This window comes from Cetorhinus maximus, chromosome 20 (genome assembly GCF_964194155.1).
Source record: "Cetorhinus maximus chromosome 20, sCetMax3.hap1.1, whole genome shotgun sequence".
In the NCBI taxonomy this organism is placed as follows: Eukaryota; Metazoa; Chordata; class Chondrichthyes; order Lamniformes; family Cetorhinidae; genus Cetorhinus; species Cetorhinus maximus.
Window position 1 is genome coordinate 47,165,467 of NC_135898.1, and position 19,059 is coordinate 47,184,525.

The 19,059-nt window shown below is 42.2% G+C and overlaps 1 protein-coding gene across 4 annotated transcripts in view; it reads left to right on the forward strand.

The window, feature by feature from the left end:
• Positions 1 to 3,729: 3,729 nt before the first annotated feature.
• Positions 3,730 to 19,059, forward strand: part of tbc1d12b (TBC1 domain family, member 12b) — a 114,050-nt gene continuing 98,720 nt past the window's right edge. For 2 of the 4 annotated variants that reach the window (XM_078565997.1, XM_078565998.1), the window contains exon 1: positions 4,095 to 4,804. In XM_078565997.1, coding sequence (XP_078422123.1) covers positions 4,188 to 4,804 — 617 coding nt within the window. In that variant the 5' untranslated portion in view covers positions 4,095 to 4,187. Of the gene's footprint in view, positions 4,805 to 19,059 lie in introns of all 4 variants that reach the window. The other 2 variants (XM_078565996.1, XM_078566000.1) reach the window with 2 other exon arrangements.

Here is a 19,059-nt window from a genome sequence, read left to right on the forward strand (position 1 = left end):
GGCACTGAAAGTCATGCATAACTGTAAAGAGCAATGAGCTTGTTAGGAGTTGCCTGTAGGTGAGGTGGTTGTTGTCATGTGTAAACTATAACCTTCACTCACCACTTTTGAGAACTGCTCATAGCTGTGAAATGAACGTATATCAAATCGAACATAAATGTCACACTCCTATTACAATTAGAATTATGGCAAAAGCATTTATTTTGTAGGAATCTAGAAATATGCCTGTGGAAATCCAAAACCAGATCAGTGCTGTAATGTTGTTGCTTACGTCGGAATCGAACAGAGAACAACCAGTGCAGTATGACCTCCAAATGTAAGAGCATTAGAAATTTATCCGAGTCTCCACTGAGGCACATTTCCACAGGCGTCTCAACCCACAAGAAAAGTCAATTTTGGTTGCCCTGCCTTACTGGCAATAACCCTCGGGTAAGCTCTAGGAAGAGGGTAGTTGTAGATAGCTGGGTGGGTTGGCGGAGGATCCTGAGCAGGGCATGATTACTACCTGCCTGTTACAACCACAGCTGGTGTTAATTGCTGTGCAAACCAAATCCCAGAGGGAAACTTGGCTTATGGGCCATGCCTCTTTTTTTGCATTCTGAAAACAAGAAGATGATGTACCGACCTCAGCAGTAAGAGGTCCAGTACACTTTTGGGATTTTAAAAATTAAAAGTAAAAATTTTATTAACAAGAATGAAAGAAAACTTAAGCACACAAGATTACAGTTGCACAATTAAGGTTAGTCTTACAAAACTTTCTCCAAAAGACACTCTACCCACAAGCAAACACCTTCAGGCAAGACTCCCTAATAGGCGTTAACTATAGAAGAAATCCAGTAAATTACACAAGTCAGACTGCTGTAGCTCCAATAAAGGCATACCACATAACCTCTACCCTCATCCACCCTGCGGTGGAATCCACTTCAGAATAAAACTGCTTGTTGCAGCCTGAGACTTTTCTGGTTGATTCAAACTGCACCACACCACCCCCGCCAGCCTAGAGCTAACAGTTCCCAGCTCAGCTCCAGCTATCCCTCAACAGCTCAAACAGCTCCAGCTATCCCTCCACAGTAACTAAAAGACTTTGTTTTCCCTTTCATCTCCAGTTGCATTATTCCCACACCTCTTTGAAACTCAAATTCTTCCAAATATAAAATCTTTTATGTCTCTATCTTGTTTTTGCTTTCAGGTCAATAAAATATAATATCCCCATTGCTATTTACCTATGGAATTCCTGCAAGATGTAAACATGTTTCTTGTTACCTCTGACTGCCTTTTGATATTCAAACCAATTTTCAACTTATCTAAAAATATAATTATTTGATCTAACCTATTTACTTGTACCTCAAATTTAACACATTTATCCTTTTCATGTTTTAAACCCCCCAACCTGACCCCTATTAAACTCCGCCCAGCTTAATTAAAACACACACACATAGAGCCTTCTTTACAGAATAACACAATATTCTCCAAAAATGTAAATACAAACATATTTTCTCACACTGCCCCGCACATAGACTTTTCTAAGCACAGAATGAGACCATTCGACCCATCGTGTCAATCATTAAGTAATCTTGTTGGAAGGTCTTTCCACAGACATCGATCCTCTTGAATATGTTAACACGTAGAAGCAAGGTCCCAAAAGGTGGGCCCCACCAATTTGGTAGTGGAATCAGGCAGTCCCAGTGCTAAACTGGTGTGCTTTATATCACAATGCATACCATTTTCTATCCTGGTGTACTGATACTTGGATATTAATCAAACAGTAGAGGCCAACAGTAAACCAGGCTGGAACCTTTATGAGATGGCACTGAGTGCACATGCTTCAACTGGTGATACATTTTTTAAGCTTTCAGTACTCCAGTTTAAAAATCGCTGCAATACAAAAAAAAACCCAATAATGTCGGCACCCTTTGATTATTCCCATGTGGTTATGCATGTTTTGCTTAAAAAGCAAGAAGAATGAGAAGATTAACTTTGAATTAAATCAGTAGTCACTTTGTAGAACAGAACTTGAATGTTGTTGAAAAGAGAGACATGTTGTTGAAGCTTTTTGTCTTACCTTCATTAGGACAAACACAAAAATGCCAAATTTCAAATGATCACAAAAATTATACTACAGGAGAAAAGGGTGCTAATTGGTTGGCAAATCGAAACTGATTAGCCAGGCTATTGCCATGGAGAAAGCAACAGGAAACTATAGGCTCCCCAAGCTCCTAGGTAATTAAAAAAAGGTGCAAGGCTTGAACATATTCCTCTTGTTTGCAGAAAATTGGTCCCTGCTTATGAATGTACATCACTTCTAGACAATTTTATGGAAAAATGTTATGGAACTAATTGTAATGGTGTGTGATTTGGAGGAGAACTGGAGATGACAATGTTCCCATGATCTTACTGCTTTTCTCCTTCTCCAGTGGTGTGGATTTTGGAACTGGGTACTGCTATTGAAGTAATCTTGGTGAGCTGCTTTGTGCCTTCAGTAGATGATACATACTCCAACCACAGTGCAGGGCCGGTGAAGGATTGGATATTAAACCAGTGGCAGCGAGACTGATTGTTGTCAAAGAGGACAGTGTCTCGATCTGGGCACAATAATCCCTTGATAAATTACCACCCTCAGAGGAGGAAAGAAGCTTAATAAAGCAGAATTTTTACTGCTGTATATGGTTGAAAAACACCACTAAAGTGAAACAAAGTTCCTGCATTAAGATAGCAGCGTCTAACCTTAAAATCAGGTAACATTCCAAACCATCTTCAGCTGCTTCATCAATGACCTTCCTTCCATCATAAGGTCAGAAGTGGGAACATTTGCTGATGATTGCACAATGTTCAGTAGAATTTGCAACTCCTCAGATACTGAAGCAGTCCATGTCCACATGCAGCAAGACCTGCACAACATTCAGGCTTGGACTGATAAGTGGCAAGTAATATTTGTGTCAAACAAATGCCAGGCAAAGGCCATCTCCATAAGACCATAAGACATAGGAGCAGAGGTAGGCCATTGAGCCCACCGAGTCCGCTCCGCCATTCAATGAGATCATGGCTGATCTGATAATCCTCAACTCCATTTTCCTGCCTTGTCCCCATAACCCTTTATTCCCTTACTGGTTAAAAATCTGTCTATCTCAGCCTTGAATATACTTAACGACCCAAGAGATGATCATCTCCATCTAACCATCTCCCCTTGACATTCAATGCCATTAACATTGCTGAATCACCCGCCATCAACATTCTAGAGGTTACCATTGGCCAGAACCTTAACTGGACCAGCCATATCAGAGCAGGTCAGAGGCTGGGAATTCTGCGGCAAGTAACTCACCTCCTGACTCCCCAAAGCCTGTTCACAATCAACAAGGCACAAGTCAGGAGTGTGATGGCTCCACTTGCCTGGATGAGTGTGATTCCAACAACACTCAAGAAGCTCAACAAATCCAAGACAAAGTGGCCCCCTTGATTGCCAACTCATTCACCACTATAAGCCTTCCCTCCCTTCACCACGGATACACAATAGCAATAGTGTGCACTATCCACAAGATGCACAGCAACAGCTTGCGAAGACTTATTCGACCTCTACCACCTAGAAGGACAATGGCAGCAGATGCATAGGAACACCACCACCTGCAAATTCCCCTTTCAAGTCACACATCCTGACTGGAAGTATATCGCTGTTTCTTCATCACCGTTGGGTCAAAATCCTGGGACTCCCTTCCTATCAGCACTGTGGGTGTTCCTACATCAGGTGGACTGCAGCAGTTCAAGAAGGTGGCTCACTACCACACTCTCAAGGTCAGTTTGGGATGGGCCGTGAGCGGGCGCTGCTCTCCATTGATGCTCACATCCCAGGGAAGGGTTAAAAAGAGTGGAGCGTAAACCATAGCATGGGATTGCCTCCGGAAAAGAGCCTCAGCGCGGGGGTGAATAAATACAAGCCGCCCACAAAAATAAAGAATCGCCTGAGGTGCTCCCTCACAGACAGACGAAGCGCTATGGTGCCAAACAGAGGAAGGGGGAGGGGCTCTTGTTTCAATCACGTGCCCGCAACGGCGACTCCGTCATGTGACGGCTGGACCCGCCTCCCCCTGCGTCACGCTCCGGTTTCTGGCTGGAGGGAGCGAGCTAGCGAGCGGGCCCGGGCGGTAGGACCCGGCTGTAGCCGAGCCCAGTGCGGTGGGTGCAGCGGGCGCTCCATGTCGGGAATGATCTATCTCCACAGTAACCATGAGAGCTGCCTGCGGGGCCCCGACACACCGAGAGCGGCCACGGCGCGCTTCCACAGCTGCCCCGAGCCCGCCTTAGGGGACCTCTTCAACGGTTGTTGCTCCATGGGGGAGGCGGCCAAGCGGCGGGAGGCGGGCGCTGCTCTCCAGGCCGGCCCGCCGGGGGCTGTGCGGAGCGGGGACTCGGTCTGCAGCCCGCTGGCTCCGGGCGGCGGCTCCGGATCCTCCTCGGCCCCGAGGGAATCAAACACTAACACTCCCGTCAGCTCTACCTCGGCGCCCGATGGGCTCGGCAACCAGGAGGGCGACTCTCCCACTGCTCCTTCGCCGGGGCCCCGGGCCGATGGGAACTGCGGCGAGGAGACGAGCAGCCCGGAGCCCGAGGCGGCCGATAGCCCCGGCCCCGCTGACACTAGGGTGCTGGAGTTCATGGACGTCAGCCTGAATTCGAGGAACTCCTTCGAAGTGAGCCGGCGGCAGAGCGCACCCGAGCAGCTGGCGGACGGGCTCGACTCGCCGGCACCGACACTAGGCAACGAGCAGGGGGCCAAGCCCAAGAAACTGGGCATCGCCGACTATATCAGCAGGTAAATCTGCAGCTTCACGCACACATACAGAGAATGGGACTCTTTCCCCCCATCACTGTAGAGCTGAGGGTGAACCTCTCACACTGGCATCACCAGCCCTGTCAAAGTTAATACTTGGACCTGCAGTTAACAACCACAAACCTCTTGTCAGTTCAACAGTAGTGAGCTATTACAACACCTACCGGGCATCAGAAATGCTTAAAGAAAACTAGAGAGACACCTCGATGTTTTTAAATTAATGATGCGCTAGTATTTGTTTCATTGTCTGAAATAGGGGGAACTTGAACCCCGTGCTTTCCTTGTGGAAATATCTAATGTTTGTTTCAAATGTTAAATTTTTTTGTCTTTTCTATAGATAAATCATAGATTGTAGTTCTATGTTTGGTTAATTGTAACTATGAAGGTCAAGGTGAGGTGTACAGGAATTTCAAACACCAAGACTCTTGTTTTCAAGATTGCGTATCTCGAATCTCAAATTACGGGAAAAACACCTTTCGGAGTCACTTTCAGCCCGATATTTTCACGATGATGTAGATTTTGCCTTTTGGCAATGCTGTGTGAGGTGCATTGTCTGCTCTTTCCCCTGTGTACCAAGTGTTTTTTTTTTTGGTTACTTCCTTTCCAAAAGTATAATGTTAAATATTAACAGTAGTGTGTCTAAAGCATCACCCCTTCCATCAGCAGTGCATTTTATATGCTCTGGTTAAAGAAATACGGTTTATAGATGGCCCTTTGTAACAAATTGTTGAAAATATTCTTGGACATATAGAATAAGGAGAGAGGTTCTTTAAAATCCAGTTATTGCAGGTTATTTGAATATTATTGAATTGAACTTAGACATTTTATGAACATTTATCTTTTAGTACATATATTTTTAATAGAACATAATGTGATGCAGTTTGGAAGGAAAAGTGAGGAAAGGCAGTCTGAACTAAATAGTACAATTTAAAGTGAGGAGAAGGATTTCATCTGCCCATCTGTTGAATTTGCTGTGCCCATGTGGCACCTTGGTCTCGCACAAACGGTCCAGGTCCAAAAAATAGAGGCACGTGCTCAGATAGATTGATCTTAGGTCCTTTAAGTACCAGTCATGTGACAGCGATCTTCATGCCCCAAAGCTCAAAACTCTACAAATAAGGAGAGTTAAAATTTGTACTAAGTTCAGAAAATCCCTTATGCAATCTCCCCAATTTCAGAACTGGTTAACTCCACCATGCTCAGAGCAATCAAGGAAACTCAGAAGTTCAACTAACTTCAACCCTGTAAGATGCAGGACAGAAAGGTACTGATGTAGCCCTATTCCTTACATGATTGGGGTCTTCAATTAAGTACTTAAATGGTGAAAGTTATATGTATTCCAGTGCCTGTAATGTAGGAATTGTGTATTTTTTAATTGTGATATAATTTTAATTTAATTATACTGTTTTAATATCCCGCTAAATTTTTGTCCATTGTTGCTCCACGATTGCTACATGTTTGCATGTTTTTAACCTAATTACTTGATCTGTATATTAATTTTTTCAGTGTAAACTACACTGCAATTCAGGCTTTTTGCTCTGAATGTACTTCTTGAGTAAAACACCATTATCATGTACACTTAAGAAAAAAATGTAAATACCTTGGAGAAGGTGTATCCGAGACTCACTGAATGGCACCAGAAAAGTGGGGTTTTGGTTAGGTGGAGAGACTAGAGAATTTGGGACTTAAAACAGAGGTTGAGGGGATAACTTTTAGAAGTGTTCAAAATTGAGAAGTTTTGATAGAGTGGATAGGGGTAAACTGTTTTCTGTGGCATATGGATTGGTGATTCAAGGATGCAAATTTAAAATAATTAGCAAGAATTCCAGGAGATGAGGAAAAATATTTAATTCAGTTAGTTATGATCTGGATTGCATTGCCTGAAAGCAGATTCAGTAGTAACCATCAAATGGGAATTGGATCGCAACTCAAAAAGAAAATAAAATGAGGGATTGTGGAAAGATGGGGAAGAGGACTGAGTAGTACCTCTGAGAGCTGGCATGATGGACCAAATGGCCGCCTCCTGTACTGTTATAAAATTTTATAAAAGATTTTCAGATGTGTTTTAATAAACTGATTTGAAAGTTGTTTTTTAACTGGCATCCTGACAACTTTTGCAAGGGTTTGAGTTTTCTATCCCAGTTTGCATAACAGACATCATTGGGTGAAGTATATTTGTTCTTTGCTGGGTCACTAGATGGAGCATTTTGTGGGACCACCTTATGGTTGGGAAAACTGAGGATCCAATCTGTCTGGCATAAGACATGTTGGAAAGCTATGGGACAGTTGTGCAGCTTGTTGTCTTCTGTCAGTTGGAAAGGAACTATTCATTAGGTTTAAGTTCCTTCTAAATATGCATTTTCTCATCTAGGATGTTAAATGGTGGTGCAGTGCATGAAGGCCACGGTGTGTATTGTTTGAGTAGCAGGATTTGGGTGAAAAACTGCAATTCCTTACACCAGACATATTGGCTGTGCTGTTGGGAAGATGTTAAGCAATTGTCAGCTACATCTATATAGGAAATAGAAAATTGGAGCTTGTCACTCAAATCCATGCTGTGTTGCCTCTTTAGTACATGGCTTGAAGGGCACCAGTAGGTGTTGATTAAAGACAAGTTATCAGCTCCTCATCTAGTGAGGAAAGGTATACGATTCAAGAACACAAAAGGGGGAAAATGTTTAGTATATTTCAATAAGGTTAGTGGGCTCATTCTGTGTAAGGAGCACTGGTTAAAGATGTATGTTACAGTGCTATGTATTCTGTGTACACCAGGGAAAGGATACTTATTTTAAGTGGTGAGATCCTTTGGGAAGCACTTCTCTTTAATGTAGACATAACTGAAGTGGGCTCACCATATTTGATCTCCAAGTAAATGAGTGCTTCGTGATTTTTCTTTATTTGGTGTAATCTCTGTCAGGGAAGCAGATGTCAGAAAAATGAAGATGCTTGCCAAAGGAAATTCTTATGCCTTTATAATGAGTACAGTTTAGCGCTCTCTGCCTATTTTGTTTTATTCTGTTTTTCAATTGAACAACAATTACGCATTTTTTGGAGCAATAATCCAGATGAATTTAGCTGCCATGCACAAATAGTAATCTGTTTTATTTGTTTATAGTTTTATGACCCCACATTCCAGTACCCACCCACTTATTAACTACAGTTGTCAAAACACTTCTTTTCCCAAACTACAATGAAGTGAAGATAATTATCTTCCACACCATCGCTTTTGTAAAGCAGCTGACTTATAACTACAGGACATCAGTTTTGTTTCCACTAAATGTGAAAATAGTTGTCCTTCCTTCATGCACCATCACTGACTCTACCATAACGGAAGAAAATTTGCCTGCAGTTTGAGTTTGTTCATCAAAGATAGAAGACTCTATCATTAGTAGAGCAATAACATATAGAAAAAAATGGCTAGAAATGAGCCCTCTGCAAAGTGTAGTTTAAGATAAGTTTGTTAACTCAGGCTTCACTAAATGCTGAAAGATTGTCGCTCTTCCAATCCGTTGATATTGGAGTGTGGCAGTGATGTAATTGTAGAAGCAGAGGATCTGGCCTCGCTACTCAGTATTTGAACAGAGAAGCAAAGACTGATGTTACGGCTTGCAATCCTATATCGATTATCAAACATTTAGTAGGCCAAAAGCTACAGCACCAAATTATTTATAAATTGGCATTTGGAAAAACAAAAAAATTGGCAAATCTTTGAAATTAAAATACACGTACTATCTTTGAGAACTGATTCTATATTCTGGGTTACTTCACTTTTATTTGGATTGTGGTGTGATAGTTTTTGAAAGGCAAGTTCAATCAATTCCCAACTTTTTAACTATTGATTTCTTAGCAGTTTTGGATACTGCTAATTATTAAAATATATGTAAACATATGTAGTATTAGACTGGAGTGGTGAGAGACTATTCCTTCTGACGACTCTCCCTCTTCTACACTCCAAAGTCAGGTTAGACTTGATCCTTCAATTGCCAGGCTTGGTGTGTGTTATGCTAATTGTATTCCGTTGCATTAGATTAGAACCTTGCTACTTTCTTGGTTCTGCTTGATCAAATTTCGTATTTAGCATCGGCAAACTCAACATTGGGAGTATGATGCTGATTGATTACTGAATGTGTTCCAAAGTATATTATGTGCACTGTACATTGGTTTGCAGCAAGTTTCTTTACTGTTTTATAAGACATTTGTCTATAAAGTACTGGAAATATTTTTGAGTTTTATAATGGGCCAGTGCTTTTTTTGCTGCAGTGTCAAGCCTCTTTATCAGCCTTGATTTTCAGCTGTGAAAAGTGTAATTCTGTTTTTACTGCTATCTGTCACTGTGCAAATACCTGGATTTAGGGTAAATAGTACCCAGTCGTGCCAGCAGCCAAAAGGTGTTCTATTTATAAGCTGCTAATAATTTATAGTACACCTTTTTCCCTCCCAAGTTTGAATCTACTTGAAAATGGGCTAATTTTTACCTTTTACAGAGAATATTCATTGATATGGGGCACTAAAAAGTGGGGTTGTGTCCTCTAACATGATCCAAGTTTTTTAATTGAAATATTTACACACAAGCTTAATTTTCATAAGTTTTAAACAAAACTGATTTTTCTGACCTAAAATTTGTTTCCTGCAATCCTGTGTTCAAGATTGTTGGAAAATTTTCGCTTAAGCCAGCATGTATTAATATTCTTCCATTTTGTGAAATACCTTTAATTCATTGCTTCAAATCATTCTATTCAACTTCATATTATACTTCTCAAAAGGTTGTTCTGATACTGTCTGGGCAAAATCACTAATTGTTGTAATATCATTGCAAGGTGTGTAGTCTAGATAGGCAATCTGTGGAAGATGTGAAATCCTAATAATTACACTGCGATAAGCTAAAAATGGGCAGTAGCTGTCTCCTACTTTTTCTGTAAATGCAAGCCATTATATTTATTTTCAAAATTATATGTCTTGATTTTTTCTTGCTTTAACCAGTTTTTGCCGTAAATGTCTGGACCTGGAAAAATTTATTAATTTTGCTTCCAATTTCCACCCCTCCATCATTTTCGCATGGTCCATCTCTGACACTTCCCTTCCCTTCCTTGACCTCTCTGTCTCAATTTCTGGTGATAGACTGTCCACCAGTATTCATTACAAGCCTACCAACTCCCACAGCTATCTCGACTACAGCTCACACCCCACTTCCTGTAAGGACTCCATCCCATTCTCTCAGTTCCTTCGCCTCCGTCGCATCTGTTCTGATGATGCCACTTTCAAAAACAGTTCCTCTGACATGTCTTCCTTCTTCCTTAACCAAGGTTTTCCACCCACAGTGGTTGACAGGGCCCTCAACCATGTCCGGCCCATCTCCCGCGCATCCGCCCTCACACCTTCCTCTCCCTCCCAGAACCATGATAGGGTCCCACTTATCCTCACTTATCACCCCACCAGCCTCCACATTCATAGGATCATCCTCTGCCATTTCCACCAACTCCAGCATGATGCCACCACCAAACACATCTTCCCTTTCCCCCCCCCCGGCTGCATTCCGCAGGGATCGTTCCCTCCGGGACACCCTGGTCCACTCCTCTATCACCCCTTACACCTCAACCCCCTCCCTCAACACCTTCCCATGCAACCGCAGAAGGTGCAACACCTGCCCCTTTACTTACCCTCTCCTCACCGTCCAAGGGCCCAAACACTCCTTTCAAGTGAAGCAGCATTTCACTTGCACTTCCCTCAATTTAGACTATTGCATTCGCTGCTCCCAATGCGGTTTCCTCTACATTGGAGAGACCAAATGCAGACTGGGTGACCTCTTTGCAGAACACCTTTGGTCTGTCCGCAAGCATGTCCCAGACCTCCCTGTGGCTTGCCATTTCAACACTCCACCCTGCTCTCATGCCCACATGTCCATCCTTGGCCTGCTGCATTGTTCCAGTGAAGTTCAACTCACACTGGAGGAACAGCACCTCATCTTCCGGACTGAATATTGAGTTCAACAATTTTAGATCATGAACTCTCTCCTCCATCCCCACCCCCTTTCCGATCCCCCCCTTTTTTTCCCAATAATTTATATAGATTTTTCTTTTCCCACCTATTTCCATTATTTTTAAATGTATTTCCATCCATTGTTTTATCTCTACCTTTTAGCCTATTTCGATCCCTTCCCTTCACCCCACTCCACCCCCACTAGGGCTATCTGTACCTTGCTTGTCCTGCTTTCTACCCTTAATTAGCACATTCCTTAGATAATATCACCACCTTCAACACCTCTTTGCCCTTTTGTCTATGACATCTTTTGGTTATCTCCACCTATCACTGGCCCTCTATCCAGCTCTACCTGCCCCACCCCCTCCTTAAACCAGTTTATATTTCACCTCTTTTCTATTTTTACTTAGTTCTGTTGAAGAGTCATATGGACTCGAAACGTTAACTGTGTTCCTCTCCGCAGATGCTGCCAGACCTGCCGAGTTTTTCAGGTCTTTTTATTTTTGCTTTGGATTTCCAACATCCACAGTTTTTTGCTTTTATCTTTGCTGTAAACCTGTTGGATACACAGTGGTGGTGTTGTGCAATAGTTTTGTTCCAAGAAATCGAAATGTTTTAGTTTTGTGTCCATTCCTCTTCATTTTTTATGAACTACCTAGATTTGAGAGTAGGTAAGCAGCATTATAAAAAATTGTAGATGACTTGAAACTTGGCAAGGTAGTAGATAGTGGTAAGGGTAGTTATAGACTTCAGGATCTCACAGGATGCTGAAATGTGCAGAAACATGACAGATGGAGTTCAATGCAGAAAAGTGTGAAGTGATGACTTCTGGAGGAACATGGAAAGACAGTATACTATAAATGACATGATTTGAAATGTAGAGGGGCAGAAAAACCTTGGTGTTCATGTACACAAATCCTTAAAAGTGGCAAGGCAAGTTGGTATTGGTAAAAAAGCATATGGACTACTTGGCTTATAATTAGAGGCAGGGGTGGCCATGCCTCATAGCCTGCGCCCATTCTTGCATTGAAACCCTCCAGTAGGTAAAGATGTTCTGACTTAGGAATTCTGCTGATAGCAGTGTCAAGCTCCTCATATAACTGGTATTTTGCTTCTGTTGGAACACAGCATTTGAGCATAGATACTCATGAGGTTAACTGGCCCTGTTTGAGCTGAAAACACAATCTGAACCATTTGTGTAGGGCTCTGTCATCGAGAGTTGCAAGTTCCTTACAGCAAAGCCTACACTTTGCTCATGTGTTTCCTCTGAATTCTTCCACTGGCAGATGAACGTCTAATATTTTCCTTCGTGACCTGCTCTCGGCAAGCTTAGTCTCTTGTAGGGAGTCAGTGACAATGTTCGGCTTATCAGGTTCCATGTGGATCACAACTGTCTTGCACATGTTATCAACCAGCTGCAAGTTGTCTATCAGTCCTGTGCATCTGTCGTTCCAGCTTGCCAGCCGAAGATTTGGCATTATCTTTCTTTTCGTTTGTTTGCCTGGTGTGATGGATTCTGTCTATTTGTTGAGCAGAGACTGTTAAATTCCAAGCACCCGTTGAAGCTGCTTGATCGTGGTGGGTCAGCACCTTAGTAGTCAAGGGCTGCCTGACTTAAATTAGGCTGTGGCTGACATGACAGCCCCTCCCACCATCAGAGACAGCCCATAGTAAGCATTATGTACACCAATTGAATTGGGCTTATCATTCATAACTGTTGTTTCCCATATTTTAACACTTTTCAGGGTAACTGGAGAAACTAGGTACAAGCCTGAGGAAAATTTATGGAGTTCCTAGGCTGCCCAAACGCCAGGGTCTCCCTCTCGACCTCTCCAGTTGTCCAAAGGAATGCTACATTTGGCACAGGTTTGAATGCAGGATTTGTCAGAAAGATGATATATTTAGACATCAGCCCACCTTTGGGCTCCACTCCCTTGGCATTCAGCTCTCTTGGGGTAGCTGCAAGGCATTGGAGCTATTCGCCCAGAGTTGGCAGTTTGGTTCATGAGTGTCAGGGCATGTCTGTGTGACTATGGGCCTGCACACTGCGTATTTGTGGGCCAAACCACCTCAGTTCCCCTGAAGCTTTAGCCAGGGACCCAATTTCCATGAGTTGCCATGAGGAGGCACAGCTGAGGACTTGCCAATGGAGAGGCTCTGTACTGATGGAGAGATTGACACATTTGTCTCTCTCTTTCATTTGGCTGAAAATTAGAAGCAAGATAGCACACAAGCAGAAAGCTGATTCTCTTCATCCACCTACTAGACACATCACAGTGACACGAACATTCCAAGTTGAATTGGCTGCTTGGTCATGAACTGGGCACCATACCTCTGCTACAAGGACACCTGCAAACAAGATATGAAGATGGCGGATGTTGACACTGACAACTGGGAGACAGTCGCTGATGGCCATGACCTCTGGAGGCTGACTAGAAGGGTATTGGAAGAGGTGAGCAGAAACGAAAAGCTCAGTGAAAACAGAGGCCAGCGAATTGTGCATCTCCTCAGTCCACTGTCTTCCTCTACAGAAAATGGGGTGCAGACTTCCATGTCAGAGTGGGACTCCTGAACCACATCAGGCAATGCTTAACAGAGTTGACCACCATGGCACAAACCATCAACTTACAGCAAAGCTGACATAAAATAATTAGAGGAATAGAATATAAAAGTGAAGAGAGCAGGCTATTCTTTATAAATTATTGGTTAGGCCTCAGCTAGAGTATTGTGGCCAATTCTGGTATGGCACTTCTGGAAAGATATAATGCCTTAGCAAATGTACTGTGGAGATTTAACATGATGTTGCTCAGGACGAGGGACTTCAGTTATGAGTTGAAAAAGTTAGGACCTCCTTGGAACAGAGACGGTGAAAAGCTGACCTAATGGTGGTTTTCAAGGTAGATTTTGAAAGGGTAGATTGAAAGTAAAGTATTTCATCTAGTGAATGAATTCACATCATAGCAAAAGTTCAAGGGGGGATGAGAATTCCTTCACTCGGTTGTCAGGATCTGGAATGCTCTAAATGAAGAGGTGCTGGAAGCTGATTCCATTTAATTTGAAATGGGAGTTCGACCCGTGCTTGAGGGTGAGGACCTTACAGGGTTAGAAACAAAAAGCAGAGATGTGGCACTAAGTATGACTGCTTTTTCAGAGAACTAGCGCAGGTGCAACAGGCTGAAAGACCTCCTCCTGTGCTCTTTCTATGATATAGATTTAGGGCCTTTTGACAAGATTCTGATTTGAATTGATTATTGTAGAGAAATAAAAGCACCGGCCATTGTAAGGTCAGAAGTGGGGATGTTTGATGATTGCACAATGTTCAACATTCGTGACGACTCATACTGAAGCAGTCCATGTCCAAATGCAGCAAGACCTGGACAATATCCAGGCTTGGGCTGACAAGTGGCAAGTAACATTTGCGCCACACAAGTGTCAGGCAATAAGAGAGAATCCAACCATCGCCTCATGATGTTCAATGGCATTACCATCGCTGAATTCCCCATTGTCAACATCCTGGGGGAATTACCATTGACCAGGAACTGAACTGGACTAGCCAAATGAATATTGTGGCTACAAGAGCAGGTCAGAGGCTAGGAATCGTGCAACAAGTAACTCACCTCTTGATTTCCCAAAGCCTGTCCACCATTTACAAGGCAGAAGTCAGGAGTGTGATAGAATACTCCCCACTTGCCTGGATGAGTGCAGCTCCCACAACACTCAGGAAGCTTGACACCGTCCAGGACAAAGCAGCCCGTTTGATTTGTACCACATCCACCTACATTCGCTCCCTCCACCACTGATGCACAGTAGCAGCAGTATGTACCGTCTACGAGATGCACTGCAGGATTTCACCAAGGCTTCTTCGACAGCACCTTCCAAATCCACGACCGCTATCATTTAGAAGGACAAGGGCAGCAGAGAGATGGGAACACCACCACCTGGAAGTTCCTCTCCAAGTCACTCACCATCCTGACTTGGAAATATATCACCGTTCCTTCACTTGCTGGGTCAAAATCCTAGAATTCCCTTCCTAACAGCACTGTGGGTGTACCTACACTACATGGACTGCAGCGGGTCAAGAAGGCAGCTCATCACCACCTTCTCAAGGGCAACTAGGGATGGGCAATAAATGTTGGTCCAGCCAGCGAAGCCCACATCCTGTGAATGAATTTTTTAAAAAGGCCCACCTCACTGTCTACTGCATTCGCTGCTCCCAATGCGGTTTCCTCTACATTGGAGAGACCAAACACCTTTGGTCTGTCCGCAAGCATGACCCAGACCTCCCTGTCACTTGCCGTTTCAACACACCACCCTGCTCTCATGCCCACATGTCCGTCCTTGGCCTGCTGCAATGTTCCAGTGAAGCTCAACGCAAACTGGAGGAACAGCACCTCATCTTCCAACTAGGCACTTTACAGCCTTCAGGTCTGAATATTGAGTTCAACAATTTTAGATCATGAACTCTCTCCCCCACCCCCTTTCCGATCCCCCCTTTTCCAATAATTTATATATATTCTTTTCCCACCTATTTCCATTATTTTTAAATGTATTTCCATCCATTGTTTTATCTCTACCTTTTAGCCTATTTCGATCCCTTCCCTTCACCCCACCCCACCCCCACTAGGGCTATCTGTACCTTGCTCGTCCTGCTTTCTACCCTTTAATGTCACCACTAGCACATATCTTAGCTAATATCACCACCGTCAACACCTCTTTGTCCTTTTGTCTTTGACAGCTTTTGGCAATCTCCACCTATCACTGGCCCTCTATCCAGCTCTACCTGTCTCCGCCCCCACCATCTCTCCCCCCCCAACCTCCACCCCCCTTCCAAACCAGCTTATATTTCACCTCTTTTCTATTTTTCCTTAGTTCTGATGAAGAGTCATTCGGACTCGAAACGTTAACTGTATTCCTCTCCGCAGATGCTGTCAGGCCTGCTGAGTTTTTTCAGGTATTTTTGTTTTTGTTCACTTCGTTATACTGTCTTGTTGCAGAAAGATGTCGCTGTCCCTATGGTGAGAAATGATTTTACTGTCATAAGGTGAAATATTTTCCTGTGTTGCAACCAGCAACAACATCTGTCACTTGTATGTGTGGTTACGGCCAGATGAAGTGCAAATGTCACTATGTTGTGATTGGATGTGCAGGAGTATTTTTTCTATCTAAAGAATTTCTGAATTGATGCCCATTAATGCTAAAATTGAGTGCTTTTTCTGCCGTTGACTAATGTACAATTAATTGGTAGCTACAACGGCAACTGTCCAAAGACTCTTGAATCTCTTCCACTATTGGATGTTTGTCATGAAATCAATTATTTTTTTTCTCCGTGCTTTGTAAGCTAGCATCTGTGGAGATTGTAACATTCAGGGCACAGGATATTCTCATACTTGATACACTTGATCCTGCATAGAAACAAGGGTGGAACCCTCTTTGAAGTGTTTTGATAGGCCACCCAGATCAGTTCAAGGGTCAGTCAGTTTTAGTTGGATTCAGGAGCAAGAGAAGAAGCTCCATGCAGCTGAACACTGTTAGCTTTGAGGAACTGGGTTGACGGGCTCCAGGCAGTGAGGTCTCAGGAGAAGTCCTGGAGAACTGAAAAGGCAATGGAAGGTCTTGACTCCATGTTGAGAACTGAAAAGGCAATGGAAGGCTCCATGTTGCGGAATGTTGGGGCAAAGGTAATCCTTTGGAGCAGTGGTATTCTGCTTGGTGTGGCTGAAGAGCTGGAGTTATATCCATGAGTGGGTGCTGGAGCGTAGGCTTGGGAGACGAGATTGAAACCTTGGAAGGTGAGTAGTTGTTGAGGTAGTCAGAGTCTGAGAGGCTTTGAGGGAATTTGGAGACTTGATCCTCGAAAGTGAAAAGTTTGGAACCCCGTGAGGGAAACAGATTTAATGAGATTGTGCAACTCTCAGTGGATACTGACACCTCGGTGGGTTCCTGGGAAATCCGTGGGATCTACCTTCGTTACATTTGCTATTTAATGTGTAATGTGGGTGTTCAACCACAGTTTGCCTGTTAATTCACGTCTACCTCGTGTTAACCCTGAATGTTAGAGTATAAGATGGATGTTATAAATTGTTTTACTCTTCTAACTTTGCATAGTAAAGTTTATTCTGTTCAAAAACTGTGGAAGTTTGTGGCTTTATTCTTAGTAGCTGGGATCTCAAACTTTGTCTACTTTAAACAAAAGTTTACTGGTCCCTAACCAGATCGAACCAAAAGTTTTGGAGTCTGGTCCAGGATCATAACATGTTCATTATTTTTTTCTTTGTGTAGTCCCCACTTTTGGTGTGGTGTCTTATTTCTCCTGTGACATCTTGTAGGTTACTGTGTAAATGCAAGCTACCATCTGATCTTTGTAAAGGTGATATACTTTTCGTCTATCTGGACTATGGTGCTATTTTCAGTAGGAAGATTTGTTCAATAATAAACTTTTCAGTGTTGACAACATCTGCCTTTAATGTGCCAGGAATTGCCCTAAGACAATTGTTTAATTGGAAAGCAGCTGCTAGCAAAAACTGGTTATTTCAGTGAAGCTTTGCTCCATGAACACTTGGGACTCCCGACTCTAAAAACAGCTCTTTTATAAATAACTTCAAAACCCCAAATTGAAAGAGTTGTGATTTTTCCATTTAAAATGAGAAGTAAAGCTATGTGCAGATAAATTGTCTGGGGATAACTCATCAGCTGAATTTGCTCCCTCCATTAGCAATCCAATAGACTCCAAACTTTTACCAGAAAGTAAATTACTTTGCTACAGATGAAGTGACATGTTTGCACAATATGACCTAATAATTTCAAAGCTGTAAGTAGTAGGTAAATCAAGTCATTTGTCTTCATAATGCACTTTTTTATACTTTCAGTCAGAAACTAGGTATGTTTAATTATAACTTATGGTGCAGCATGTCTTTTTATAATATTGATCCAGTGCATTTTAAGCTGTGTGAATGCTTGTTCAATTGTATGGGGTTGGTGTAGAACGTTCTATATTATCTTCAGTTGTTTTTTGGAGTGACTATAGCCTGAAGGGTTTGTTATTGAGAGGAGAAACTACCTCTTCCTCACTTTCCCAGTGGAAGCTGTCTTAAGGCAGATGTACATACACCTACAGGTCCAAAGTTAGATCACATCTTCTGATCTGAAGGTCCACTTAGATGTCTTATCCAGCTATCTGTTACTGAAATCATTACTATACTTTTTTTCTCCTGAATGTTCTTGCAGTGCATGTGAAGGGCCCAGAACAAGCTGGATCAACACCTAGTCAATGGAAGCTCTTTGACATGCATTTAAATGCTGCACTTTGCATCCTAGAGCAAGATGCTGATCCTGGTTTTGCTCAGCAGCAGTCGTGCGTAGAGGGATTTCATGAATACATTATTTTTAGACGGTTTCATTTTGGAGAACAGGTGCAAAAGATATATTGAATCACTTTTTAATCTTAGGCCTTGTTTCTCTTTTCCTTCACTTAAAAGTATGACATGACTGTTTGGTAACTTAATCTTTCTTAAAAATGCCTAACACTTTGATAGCATTCATGTGAAATACTAGTTTACACATATTGATTCCTATAACTTTAAATATTAGGATTGAAAAATGTTTAGTTCTGAAATGAAGTAGTGTACGTCAGTGATTTAAGTTTGCTTTTTGTAGAATCTTTATTATCAACTCCTATACTGACTATTTACTCAACATCCTTATATTTGTACTTGCCAGTTCTACTCAGTTTAGGCTTGACCATATAAATTTAATTTTCCTCAAAATAAAAATTGAAATTGCCCTAATTTTAAAAGATCAATGTTATGGAAAAGATATTGCCATGTCTCCCTGGATATTACATTTTACTTGTGCTCCTTTCCATTGTGCTTTTTTTGTTTAAAAGAAAGTGTTCAAGCTGTATTTGATGTACCAGATCTTGGTTTAATTTTTGGCTCTTGAGGAAACCATTGGACCAGTAGTGTAATCGATAATGGAAGGTCACAGTGGTCAACCTAGTATAACTTTATACCCTCATGCACATTTGCATAAATAACTTGAAGAATGATTGTGGTTCGCTCTTATGAAATCAAATTCTAAGCTCTTGTTTTGTGTTTTTTTAAAAAACTGTCATGAAATTTTGCATGTTTCAACAAAATGTTATATTTTTCCCTACTTTGTAATATTACATTCAATAGTGTTAAGTATAATTTATCAAGATTTATTTTATAATTGGGATGGAAGAAGTGACAGTGATTTATTTCAAGATTATATCATTTTGATGT